This window comes from Panicum virgatum, chromosome 1N (assembly GCF_016808335.1).
Source record: "Panicum virgatum strain AP13 chromosome 1N, P.virgatum_v5, whole genome shotgun sequence".
NCBI lineage: Eukaryota > Viridiplantae > Streptophyta > Magnoliopsida > Poales > Poaceae > Panicum > Panicum virgatum.
The window spans coordinates 55,161,862-55,175,938 of NC_053145.1; the positions used below are offsets into that span (position 1 = coordinate 55,161,862).

Genomic DNA, 14,077 nt, shown 5'->3' on the forward strand with positions numbered 1-14,077 from the left:
GTGAGGTGACCCGCGCATTTGCGCGGCTAGTATTGATATTCTAAATATATCTTGCATTTTTAAATTTTTCTCATCACATGCTACTTGCTTCAGTAATTAAGAGTGTTTCTCTGCTGCTAGTGCAGTGGTGTCTCCTTTTGCCTACATCTTTATTTGTCAGTGATGTGGCCGCATGGCAAGCGCATAGCCTTAATTCTGTCACGACTGTCTATGTCCTCGATCTTATCTACTACTATTTGCTATAGTAGTAGTAACATGTTTTTATCTACCAGCCCTTGCAGTAATGTTGCCTACTGCTCAGTTCAACTAACTCAGTTGTTCTTTTACTAGCTTTTCTATTTTATGATCCTCTTCGTCGTCTGGTGCATGTCGCCATACCTCCATGGCCGAGTTTCTGTTGGGGAACAATCAATCCAAGTTTCGTGCTTTCTGGAATCTAAAAAATCTCTATATTGCAGAGCACAAAATTTCGTTTAGAATTTCAGCAACTTATGTTCATGTTCAAGCCTAATGAGCTTACTATACCAATTATAGCCGGATCGATATTGTCCTGGTTCCTAGTCTGCTTGTGGTGTTAAATTTTTTTTGAGCTTGTGGTGTTAATTGTGAGGTGCGGTAGTGTTTTGAGCAATGTCGGCAACAACCTTTGGAGGGTGGTAGTCTAATATAGTGCAAAGCCTAGAATTATTTTGTTTATTTTGACTCATAATAATATAATCGTGAAGGTACTTTTGGAATTTTGGTAATATAATAAGATATACGTGTGGTAAAATATGTTATTTGTTTGTGTAGCCAGTATTCTATATGTACGCACGATATGTAGCTTGATATGCAAAACGATGAATAGATTTATATTTATAAATAGAAATATATTTTAATGGCACTGGTGGGTATTTATAAACATGTATATGGGTATTTTAGGCTATTTTCTCATAATGGCAGTAGTGGGTAATTTTATTTTTTCTTTTTTTCTTCGATTAACTTGTGAATTTCTAGGTTTTGAGGGCGAACCTAGAGGTTCCGTTTGTTGGTCAAATAATAAGATAAAGATGTTGATCCTTCCATTAGTTCGTTAACCAACAGATCTCATCTTTTTCAGTACGAAAACCAAATAGGCTCTTCCGGCTACGGAACACATGGATAAAAGGTGCGGCTTATTTATTGCTACGCTGAAAACTTCTTTTTAGATCTCTTCTAAAAATTTTACACCCCGTCACATCAAAAGGAATCTTGCTATTTAGAAGTATTTAATAAAATCTATTTATTAAAATTTTTACATAGATGAGTTGTAAATCGCGAGACGAATCTAATGAGCCTACTTAATTCATTGTTTGCAATCGTGATGCTACAGTAACTCTCTACTAATTATAGATTAACATACCTCATTAGATTCGTCTCGCGATTTGCAATCCATCTGTGCAAAAGTTTTATAAACAGATTTTGTTTAGTACTCCTAAATGATAAGATTCTCTTTCAAAAAAAATTGGGAGAGGAACTAAACACAGAATTTCAGGAAAATTGAGGACAACGGTTTGAGAGATACCTACCACAATATACCACATCCCCGTGTAGAAACTCTAGAGGCATTTGATAACGTTCTGTCTACTAACCTTAAAATAACGACTCGTTCTAGTTTCAAATGAAAGTCGTTAATAACTGGCATGGTCTCCAGTATCAAATTTTAAGTTCAAAGTTCTATAATAGTAACTACTTCAAATAGTGAAACTTGTAATTATGATAGTATTTTGCATTACAAATAAATTTATTAGCAACATCATACATGTGTTGTTATAATCTTGTAAGTGTTTATATACTGTTTGACCAAGTCAAAGAAACATGGAGAGTACATTCCTCCTAGCACAAACTACATCCATCAAACCTCTAGATACCCAATCTATCTACTTACATCACTGTTCTACAACCGCGATAAGTTGGACCAGTGATCAAATGGAGGTACCCACAATAATGCACTGCAATAGTTTATAACATATTTTTAATTAAAAAATCACATTTTTCAGATAATAATTGCACTAAATTGCATCATGCAATAAGCTAAATCGGACTTTTTAACAAAAAAAAATGCTTGCGTACACGCACCACCGTTTGCCTCTCAAAACTGAAAATCCTGCCGCGCGTGCGTGCGTGCGTGTGTTGTGTCATGTGCGTGCGTGAGGTGAGCGAGGTGGTGGGTAGGGTAGTAAGCTCCCGCGCGCGGTCGGTGGACCCAAGTCATCAGCCGCTCCACGACACGGCTCGCCTGCGTTGCGTGAGCTTTGCAGCGCTCTCCCATCATGGCATCATCTGTGCCCTGTCTCTATTCTCACGTCTCCCTCTTGCTCTCTCTGAGCTGTGCATATATTAAACTTTACTGTTATTATTTATTCGCTATACACTGAGCCCTTTGGAAAGTTGGAAGACCACACGGGTCGATTTCTCTTCAGAAAAAAAAATGTAAAAATGGGTTGATACTAGCAGCTAGCACAGCAGCATATTGTAGTGTGGAAAGAAGGACGACGGAAAGGAGGGAGGAGAGAGAAAAGTATGACAAGGATGCGAAAGAAATCAGACAACAACCTTCTTAGCCTCCTCCATATCCTCCTCCTCGCCACTTCTTCTCCTCCTCCTCCTCCTCCCTTGCCATGAGTTCTACGGTGGCGAGGCCAGCAGGAACCACAGCAAGAGCAAGCAACAGCTAGTGGCAGCACTCGGGAAAGAGGGGGCAGGAGGTACGGACAAGAAACAAAGTCATCTCTCCCCTTTTCTCGATCGCTTTGGTTCTTTTATATACGTGTGGATTTTGGTGCTTTTGTGAGCTTTTGTTTGCTCGCTTGTTTTCGAGCGCAACTGCTTGTCTTGGATTTCCTGCGCGCCTTGTTGTTTTGTTGATTTTGGACGAACCCTAATCCCTTGTTGGTTTTCCCCAGCTTCCTGTCGATTCCTTTTGTTGCTGTTTCAGATCAATTTGCAGCCACACACACACAAACATATGAGCTTGATAGATAGGTATGCGCCTCTCTTCCTTCTTCAATTCGATCTCGATCTCTTCTTGCTCTTTCCTCTTGGTCTTTTCGTCCTCCTTTCGGGGAAGAGCTAGCTTTCTGACACACCTCCTTGCGCTGGCTAGCTAGCATGATGTGCAGTGCCAATCTTGAGCCTTGCGTGAGTCGTCACTACTTGAGTTTGTTCTCGCCATGTCTCAGTCTAGTGTTTTGTTTTGGTGAAGGGAGGATAGGGAAGATCGACAGCCCTGCAAGTCCAATCCAGAAATAAGATAAGGCTACCGAAAGGGAAAAGATTCCCTTGTTCTTGAGCGGTTGGTTTGTCAGGGACAAATCTGGAGGGCGCGATGGCATCCAATTCATCGGCGGCGGCTGTGGCAGCGCTGTTTGGAATTAGGGATGGCGACCACCATCAGGAGCAGATTAAGCCGCTGCTTGCGCAGCCGCACCAGCAGCTGCCTCCTGCGCCACTGCTCAACGCGGCCGCCTCGTCGTCGGCTCCTGGGTCCGCCCAGGCGGCGGCGGCGGCGTCACCGCCAGTGAAGAAGAAGAGAACCCTACCAGGTAATATCCTACAGCTAGCAAACCCTCTTCAATTCCAGCCATGCATGCATATCTTCTTCCTGTGGATCTTAGTTATTCCTCTCCGTTTTTTCTATCGATCTTATCTAGGTTTCTTGGTTCTGAATTCCCGGTTCTTAAATTTCTTATCTCGGGTACTTCGTTCCGTTCAAGATTTGCTCTCCGCGCTGGATTTCAACTACTGCATAAAATGGTCCTATATTTTTTCGTCAGATCTTCATGCATCCCTGGCTTGCCGTCATCCCGTGTCTAGGAATTTTGTCCACATCTTGATCGATTCGATTCGGAGGACCGGTCGTCACTCGTCACATGTTGCACTTACTAGCTAGTACTTCATTTAAAGCCTGTAGCTAGCCTCACCTGAGTGAATTCTCTTCAGTTCAGGTAAATTAAAGAGTACTACCAGAGAGAGCACTCAACCATCTCGCCGCCGATTTCACTTCCACACACAAATAAATTCATTTCGAACACACAGTTCCAAGTCAGGATTATGTATTTATTTGTCAGCTAAACAGCACTGCAGATTTTTAATTTTCGCAAGATTATTCCATGTTGTGTTCGTGAGGTAGCTAGCTGCTTATCTATCCAGTAGTCTCTTCACCCTTCGCCACTGTCTCACTCTCTCCAGGTCTTACCTGAACAGATAGAGGCTGACACACGATCTATGTCAATTCCTTTGTTCGCTATATCTGTTGCTGCAAACGCACGTACGTCCTTCGCTGCTGCTGCTGCTCAAAGTCTCGTGAAAATATTCTCTCCCTCGTTGCCTTATTTTGTCCATACCCTCACCAAACCAAAAGGAAAGGGAAAACACATACTCCTATATATTAAAATTTTCCAGCTGTACGTATACTATGTATGTATTAACCCCAACACCGGCCTAATACTACTTACATACTGCGTGCTGGCTCCAACCACCCATTGGCTAAGCTAGCCAGTAAGCATGTATGCATGGATGCCTAACTCACTGCATTACTCATCTCTCACTACTGTATGCATTGCATGGTGCAGACCCTGACGCGGAGGTGATCGCGCTGTCGCCCAAGACGCTGCTGGCGACGAACCGGTTCGTGTGCGAGGTGTGCAACAAGGGGTTCCAGCGGGAGCAGAACCTGCAGCTGCACCGGCGCGGGCACAACCTGCCGTGGAAGCTGAAGCAGAAGGACCCGCTGCAGGCGCAGCGGCGGCGCGTGTACCTGTGCCCGGAGCCGACGTGCGCGCACCACGACCCGGCCCGCGCCCTCGGCGACCTCACCGGGGTCAAGAAGCACTTCTGCCGGAAGCACGGCGAGAAGAAGTGGAAGTGCGACAAGTGCGCCAAGCGCTACGCCGTGCAGTCCGACTGGAAGGCGCACTCCAAGGTCTGCGGCACGCGCGAGTACCGCTGCGACTGCGGCACCCTCTTCTCCAGGTACGACGACGGCCAACATGTACATTCACTTCTGTTGTCGTGCATCATCGATCGATCGTCTCTCTGATCTGCATGTGTCGTTACCGTCGATCTAGCGCTAGCTAGCCCTGCTGCTATATCTGTGGAGTGGTAGTGGTACGCGTAGCTTGCCCGTGTGCTCGATCGATCTCTTCCGATCCATGTCCTCTCCCCTGCACGGTACCATGCATCCAGCAGCAAGTACCATGGCACCATTCATGCATCAACTCAAGGCAGCAAGCCTAGTCATTCGCGCGCATTAGCTACTACTCTCCGGGTGCGAGATCGAACGAGGCATGTCACGCATGGTGTTCTGATTTCAGCGCTCCACCATGTTTGAGATCAGCATTGGTTTCTGCACTGCATGCATGAGGGGGCCGTGTGCTAGCAGCTAGCAGCTAGCTGCAAACTGTCCCGTGACATAAGAAGTACAGCGCGGCGCGAGCTGCTGGCTGCGGCGGCCACGCGGTTTGGCTTCGGTCGACGCGCAAAGAATGTTTAGTGCTGCGTAATTCCGGCTTAGGGTTTTGTCTCGGCGCGGGCCAGCAACTACTTTTGTTTGTGTGTGTGCCCGTGCCCCGTGGGGTTGGGAGAGAGAGAGAGGGTAGGGCACAGGCCGCCAGGCAGGCAACTGCATGCACGTGAAGTGGGCATTGTCCCATTGTGCACTCCTGCTAGGCACTAGTAGATGCGAATGTCTCGAAAAGTTTCCCTTGCATGCTTGAGCCGGCCCTGATTGCTTAAAAAGCCAAGACAGGGGCACAATAATCTCCATATACACGACCATACTGCATACGAAGAAGTAGTGAAACATGCATGCACTCTACCAGCAGTAGTAGTGTCATGCATGCTAGCTAGCTCTACTCGATCGATCGGTTGCGTCGTGCCGTGCCGCCATGTCAGCTAGCTAGCGTAGCCCTGGCCGGCCTGCAGTCTGCACATGAGCTGGCATGGCTGGCTAGATGCCGTGCAGGGCGCCAGGGCCATCCTGCTAGAGAGCCAGCCAGCAGGCCGGGTTCACAGTTCAGTCACAGCTTTTTTTTTCCTTGGGGGTACACGGTAGGTACTGAGCCTGATGAGCGATCCATGCCCGTCCAGGCCCTCACATCCCTTCAGAGTTCACATGCGCTGCAAACTTTCAGGAGCAGGCAGGCTAGCACTAGCAGGCAGAGATCCGCGCGCCCGCACTCACGCGCGCACATTGATGGAATCGGGCTGCCGGCCTGCCGGCAAGTGGTCACCACAGCCTTCCACTAGTTTGGCATGAATCTATCTGATGGGAAACGAGCATATATATGGAATGCATTAACAGAAGCTGCGATCTAGTGATTGGGGTTGGGCCGGGGCATATCCGTCCTCTTTCTCTTGCACCAATAATTCTGGGGGACGACGGGGCCGCCCATAGCTAGCGGCTGGGAATATACGTAGGGCTTGTTTTCGTGTGGGTGCTTTTCTTCCCTCAGGAAAAAAGCACCTCTGCTCGTATTGTATGTGTGTACGTGCGGTATCCTAGACGTCCAAAGTACTTTAAGATTGGTGCAGAGGCATTACATATGCTTAAAGTATTGACGGATGCATATATCATTTGATGTTCATGTATCCGTCAGTACAAGCACAGAACGAAACCTATTGTCTCCTTTTGCTTTCTTCTTCTTGGAGCCCCTTCTTTGGATTCTTGGAAAGCGAGCTGTTGCTGCGAAGCTTTCTGGTGTCTCTTGGTGACTCTACGCTCAGCCATGGCAATCTCCAATGTCAACTTGTGCAATGTTTCCCTCTGCCTTTTCCTCTTGGAAGCTTGCCGCCATTAGGAACATTGGTACCAGTTATAGCATGACAACCTATCTACCTGCTACTCCAACTCTTTTCCACTTTTTCCTCCCTGATTGATGACATGAGTTTATGGGATCTAGAGCTGAGACGATCGAGTGTGAAACAAAGTGCAATCAACAAAGTTCAAGCTAGAATTAAAAGAGTTGGAAGTCATTGAGATCCTGTTTGGATCCATCAATGCTAGAAATTACCTAGCTAATTAATAGATACAAACTATTAGTTGGGGGCTTTGGATCCTTCTACCAATGGGTGGCCATCTAGCTATTTGTTTGTGAAAATGTCTACAAACTATTAGCATCTATTTGCAACCTCTCCAACCAGCAGCTAATTATTAGTTAGTAGGGAGAACTACTAATAGTTAGCAGGGTCTATTAGTAGACCTGTTTAGCTGTTTGGTTCCCCACCTGGCTTTTTTCTAATTTTAGCCGCAAACTATTCGTACTAATGCATGAATGCATCTAAACGTGGTATTAATAAAAAGAGTCTGAAGACTTTTGGTAATAAATGAAACATTGTGAAATGGCAACTACACAGATGAAACTTATACACATACATAAACATAGAGGAATCTATATCCATGCTACTATACTAGCAGAGAGTATGTATGACGTGAATATGGTGCAGATTCATCTCATACATACTCTAGTTTAAAAACCATGAAAATTTCTCTTTTAAAAACATCAGGTAACACTTCTAATATACCCATGCAAAATTTTGCGAGGGAACATGGTGCCACTTTATGTTGATCACTTTGCACACAATTACACCTCAAAATTAAAATGAAAGGAGTTGGTTCCTGAAATTTTACGAGGGTACAGTTTGCCATACATACACTCGAAATATTTTTTTTAAAAAAAATAAACTTGGTTTCGGATTGAGAGTTGCAACATTAATTTTCACTATATAACGGCTATTTTCACATAAAGTAGTGCAGTAAGTTCAACGTCAGTATCTGAAAACTCGTGTTTGCCGATTGATTTGTTGCGAATTATAACAATTTCCAAAACTTTCTCTAGGTTTTTGTTGTTTGCTGTTGGCAAAGAGGAAATTCTCCCTTTCGTTACAGTGTGGATTAGCGTAACCTAGAAGCAATCTCTCTCTCTCTCTCTCTCTCTCTCTCTCTCTCTCTCTCTCTCTCTCTCTCTCTCTCTCTCTCTCTCATATTCCTTTTAGTTTGTACGGATGCATGACACCAAGAAAATTCTTCACATGAACAATTTCACATTTTTTTTTGAAAAGAGAACAATTTCACATGCATGCGTGCTTTCATTGTGACGCGCGCTGTCCTTCTTGTCGTGCTACCATTTCACGTGCAAACTTCCATTTGGTTTTAGCATGTCACAAGCTCAAATTGCTAGATCCGACGTGTGCACATATTGCCTCGTGATCCCACTGTTACTGATGACCTGTCATTCACATGCATGCACACTTGATTGCATGTATCCATATTCCATCCATGCAGGAGGGACAGCTTCATCACCCACAGGGCTTTCTGCGACGCCCTCGCGCAGGAGACCGCCCGCCTCCCGCCGCCCGGCCTCACCGCCAGCCACCTCTACGGCGCCACCAGCGCGGCCAACATGGCGCTCAGCCTCTCGCAGGTCGGCTCCCACCTCGCATCTACCCTCGGCGGGGACGCGCACGCCCACCATCAGGACCTGCTCCGCCTCGGCGGCGCAGGCGCCGCCAACCGCTTCGATCATCTGCTAGGCCCGTCCAGCGCCTCCGCGTTCCGACCCCTGCCGCCTCCACCATCGTCGGCGTTCCTCATGGGCGCGCCGCAGGAGTTCGTCGACGGCGACGGCACTGGGTCCCACGCGTTCTTGCCCGGCAAGGCGTTCCAAGGCCTCATGCATCTGCCGGATCTCCAAGGCAACGGCGCCGGTGGTCCGCTGGCTTCGTCGGCTCCGGGTCTCTTCAACCTGGGCTACATCGCAAACAGCGCAAACAGCTCAGGTACTTCCAGTCATGGCCATGCAAGCCAGGGGCACCTGACAAGTGACCAGTTCAGTGAAGGAGGAGGTGGCGGCGGTGGCGGCGGCGGCTCTGAGACTTCAGCTGCGATGCTTTTCAGCGGCGGAGGGGGCTTTGCCGGCGGTGACCACCAAGTTGCTCCTGGCGGGATGTACAACGACCAGGCCGTGATGTTGCAACAGATGTCCGCGACGGCGCTGCTGCAGAAGACGTCGCAGATGGGCTCTAATAACTCGAGCGCGCACGGCGGCGCGTCCGTGTTTGGGGGCCTCGTGGGCTCGTCGGTGCCCTCTGCTGCGCATGGCCGGGCGCCCATGCTCGACCAGAGCCAGATGCACCTGCAGAGCCTGATGAACTCGCTGGCCGGCGGCGGCATGTTTGGCGGCGCCAACAGTGGCAGCATGATTGACCCAAGGATGTATGACATGGATCAAGATGTGAAGTTTAGCCAGGGCCATGCTGGCGCTGAGATGACGCGCGACTTCCTTGGCGTCGGTGGCGGCGGTGTCATGAGGGGGATGCCGGTGGCGAAGGGGGAGCACCATGACGGTGCCGGTGACATCAGCTCCTTGGAGGCCGAGATGAAGTCGGCCTCGTCGTCCTTCACTGGAAGAAGGATGCAATAATCTTCTCCTTGCATACTGAGCGAGTCCTGAGCAACCTGGCATGCGTTGCAAGGGTGTTATACTGAATCCGTTACAACAGGTTGTTATAGTGTACACTGTACAATGCATGGGAGTAGTATAAGGTCGGCTTCATCCCATGCAAAAAAAAAAGGATTAAGACATGGTTCAATTAACCTTGAAGACAAGACATGCATGCTGAGTAAGGGGCTTCTTCTCGCTACTAATCCAAGAGGTTAGATCAAGTACAACCATGGGATGTTATAATTGGGGCATGCTTGGTGGTGGCAATTCGTGTCTCAAATGTTTTGTTGTTTTTGCTATATGTAATTGGGTTAATTATACTGGAGGAAATAGTATTTAGTAATAATGCTGTAGCAGCTAGGTTAATTAGTATTGGCTAATTGGGGATGACAAGATTCATGCCTCCCAACTATCTTCTCTTTGTTGTTTTTTCCTTCTGCTGAGCTTATTGTACTCTTTAATTTGGAGCGAAAGCAGCATTGTTCTTTACAAGGCAGTTAATAATCACAGCTCAGAGCCATGTAGCCATATATATAGTACTGTTGATATATGCTCAAGTGTTCAGAATGTTAATTTCTTTTCTCCAGTATAGTATTTGCTTATTAGTGTACGGAAGTCCAAAAGAAATTAATTAGCTGCTTATCTGGTAGCCGATTGTAACGGCGCCAAGACCTGTTTTGAATGTCTAATATTGAATTATTGATGCTATAGATAGTTGTATGTACATATAACATTACTCTGCTATTATATTTATGTTAGATTTAATTATCCATGAACAGGATCTTAGCTTAGCCTAATCATGATCACTAATTTAATTTAATGCGGAATTAATTATTTAAGGACTAACCAGAGCATGTAGTCATCACGAATGCCTCTATTCTTGAAGATTTGTTGATGTAGATGAAGTAGACTTGACCTTCACCAATAAGAGAGATTTAGATCTCTCGGTTGATGAAGATCTTGGCGTTGATGATGAGCAGCAACTCCTGTTGATGCCTGCCGCAAAGTAGATGAGGAAGTCGTGCTTCCAGCCCCTCGCAGTGCCCTGATTGATTGGTGTTTAAGCTAATCATGAGATTAACTTATTAGGGTTATAGAGGGTACCCTTCTGTCTCATATTTATAGACAGCACTGTGGGGCCGGGGCCGACTTATAGATGGAAACATTAGGTGTACCTGCCAATCACGGTACATGACTTATATTTGGTATGTTATCTCTAATTTATGGAATTTGTTTGTCATGAAAATCAAGGTTGTTATCCTGAGATCACAAATTTCCAACAATTTAAACATTTTCTGGACGATACATGAAGTGACTACGAATTCCTTTTTTTTTGTTTAATCTGTGAATCCCTGTTTCCGCACGCCAAAAAGTAACTACCAGATCTTTGATCATTCGTTACAGCCATAAAACCATTCATAAAAAAATAGTGAGCCCTTCAACCATCAGACCACACTACTGGAGAAGTAAAGCCTCGTGTTATTAGTTTATATTATAGGTCACTGCAAGTAATATTTGGTAACTTAGATGTAGATTTAAGGGATAATACAATAAATTATTTATAGCAGAGGAAGTTAGTCATGTATAGATTTTGGGGGTCACTTTGCACTATCTTTTATGATAATGTAGCTAGATGAATCGATAATTTCTTTTGTTCAGTAAAATACGTGGGGTTAAACTTTTCAAGTATTTTCATCTTATATAATTTCTTTTTTATTGAATATGTAGGAGAATTGTGCATATTTTTATATTAAGAAGAAGAAAGAACTTGTTTGTCATGCAACACGAGCTAATTAACTCGCCATGTGCTATATTATTACCCGCTTGAAACAACCAAGAAAGGGCAAATGGTGGGGCTTAATAACTTATGTAATAAACAAACAACCTAGCTCAGGCGCTCCGGCGGCGTCAATCCAGCTGAGCCCTTCCTGTTAGATCATGGGGATTACTAGACTAACTCCATCTGTAGCACCTCTAAACACCTCGGCATTCCGCCCCTCCCAGGGATCCCAGGTAATCAACTCGAAGAGGTAATCACCTAGGTCCGTAAACTCCCAAATGGATATATGGTTCCTAACACTTCTCTCATGATTCACTTCATGTGATCTGAAGGTCACATTTTGGATATATACTGTCACTTGGAACGAAAATAAACCACATAAAATCTTTAAGGACCCTGCAGCATGCACTTTAATTAATTTAATCTTTTTTTATAAAACAGAATAAATTTAATATGTATTATTCGCTGTGTTCGCTTGGCTTGTCAGCCAACCAGCCAGCAGTATTGTTCTCTCGTACTAAATCAGCACCAGCCACCAGTTACCAGCTAGTCAGCAGTACTGTTCTCTCGTAACAAATCAGCACCAGCCACAGCCAAGCGAACACGGCGATTATCATTGATATTTAGAGTCAGGAATTAATTGCTGGATGAATCTATATTTTCGTAAGAACGTCTACAGTTTTTCCTTTTTTTATCATAAGGATTAGCATGAATGTTCGCGTGCGCATGACCACTGACCATGATATCTAGGAGATGAGATGTGTTGAACTGTTGTCTGCTGATGCAGTTAGCTGGAAACAGTACGTGCAGGTCTCCGGTACGGTCAACATTCGCATTGCTAGCTCTGCCTTAGCTAGCTAGCCGTGCGCGCTGTTCTCTGACAGCTGCTGATGATGATTGTGATTTTGTATGATTGCTTGCATTAATTGCACGTATATGGAGGCGCCGTGTTGTGCACGCTGCGCATGTGTGCCCGGCGGGTAGCTAGGCGGCTCGGTCCATGTTGACGATGGGGACATTTCCTTGCGCCGCGGCTGCGCCGGCCGGCCGGGCGGGCGGCACGGGGCTAGCGATGAAAGCTGTCGGGATCGGTCGGGAAAAGACCTAATCATTTTCGTTTTCATATTTTTATTCGGAAGCAAAAACGGAATCGGAAAAGCTCGGTCGGAAAAATGAAATCGGTTATTCGGTATATCAGAAACGGTAAAATTCGATCGGAAACACATCGATAACAGTCGGAAACCGGTACTTAAAAGCGGGAACATTAATGCATGTAATCACTTCAAATGTCCAACTCAATGTAACAAGATACAACCATGTATAACACATTGGTAAAAAAATATTATAGACAGATAGCATCGCAAATATAAAGGTGACTTGTGATGTAGGTCTTGCACATATCCAAACGAATAGATGGTCCGCGATATTTTAGGCATAAACTATTTGAAAAAAAAAAGAAAGAAGATAATTGTTGAGAAAAAATGAAATATAAAAGTAAACCTGCTCAGCTAGTTTCCTTTTACGTGGTTTCGTCAACACGTGCTGCTGCTGGCCTCCAGGGCCTTGCGGCCCATTGCAGCTGAGCACAGCGCAGAGGCGCTCACGCGCACATCGACAAGCATGCAACAGCCAGGCAGCCAGCTGATCCAAATTTAATCCCACCTCGTCAGCAGAGCGCAAAGGGCAACTCAGATTTGCTATAAAAGCAAGCAAGCCAGCCCACCACGAGAACGCGGATGGAGCTATTGCGGCTGGCAGTAGCTTCGCGGGCTGGAAGTGCCAACGGGCTGGAATCAAGTCTGAATATAAAAACGGGAATCCCGTCGGGAATTTCCCGGTTAAAAAACGGGGTAAAAAACGGGAACCGAAAATTCAGTCGGGAAAATGCTTCAACCGATTTTGATTCCGTTTTTTCCCGAATTTTTTCCCGAATCTGTTTGTTTTCGAAAATATGATATCTGGTCGGTTAAAATGGTATTCGTCGGTCGGTATGGGAATTTCCCATTCCTGTTTTCATCCATCTATCCTCTCCCCGTTGGGCGTTGGCGGTCGGTACGGCTGAGCTTTCACCAGGGGTATGCATGTTCAGGTTCAACTCTGGCAGAAGAGAGATTCTCATTCCCTTCTTGATTGAGGGTGTGTTTAGTTTATTTTAGATTTTGAATTTTTGATTTTGAAAGGAAATCTTTTAACATTTAAAGTATTAAATGTAGACTACTAACAAAACTAATTATAGATTTTGTCAGTCAACTACGAGACGAATCTAATGGGTCTAATTAATCCATCATTAGCACATGTTTATTGTAGATTTACTGTAGCAATTTAGTATCTAATCACGCCCTAATTAGACTCATTAGATTCGTCTCGCGATTTACAGTCCATTTATGTAATGCGGTTTTTTTTCATCTATATTTAATACACCATACAGACGATTTACAAAAATTTTAGATTTTGAAATTTTAGATGTAAACACGGCCTGATACTACAATAATTAGGGCACATCACGCACCGCACACGTCCGTCGTCGTCCTTAATTCCGTTCGGCGCCCTCGTTGAAAAGCGCGCGGTCGCCGGCCGCGGCCTCGAGCTAGCTATAGCTCCGATCCGTCAACGTGCGTACAGTGCTCCGGAATCTATCGTCTATGCCCACGCAACGCAACGAACGACGCTCAGATTTTCGGATGGCGACGTCACGCGCCACAGGGCAGGCAGAGAGACCCGGCCGTCCCCCGGGCCGGCTAGTTTTAGGAACTACAGTACTACCAGCAGTAAATGCACTTGTCGGTGCAGCACCAATGCAAAAAAAACAACCAACTTCTTTGCGCACGCGTGCTGT

At 45.6% G+C, this 14,077-nt stretch overlaps 1 protein-coding gene across 2 annotated transcripts; it reads left to right on the forward strand.

The window, feature by feature from the left end:
- The first annotated feature begins 2,384 nt into the window (after positions 1 to 2,384).
- Positions 2,385 to 10,011, forward strand: LOC120656774 (protein indeterminate-domain 6, chloroplastic-like). Of its 2 annotated transcripts, XM_039934957.1 has the most exons (5): positions 2,408 to 2,726; positions 2,925 to 3,003; positions 3,224 to 3,563; positions 4,593 to 4,992; positions 8,303 to 10,011. In XM_039934957.1, the coding sequence occupies exons 3-5, from the start codon at positions 3,347 to 3,349 to the stop codon at positions 9,438 to 9,440; spliced, it is 1,755 nt and encodes a 584-aa protein (XP_039790891.1). In that variant the 5' UTR covers positions 2,408 to 2,726; positions 2,925 to 3,003; positions 3,224 to 3,346; the 3' UTR covers positions 9,441 to 10,011. The 2 variants fall into 2 exon arrangements, with proteins under 2 accessions (XP_039790890.1, XP_039790891.1); XM_039934956.1 differs by lacking the exon at positions 2,925 to 3,003 and having other exon boundaries at positions 2,385 to 2,726.
- Positions 10,012 to 14,077: the final 4,066 nt, after the last annotated feature.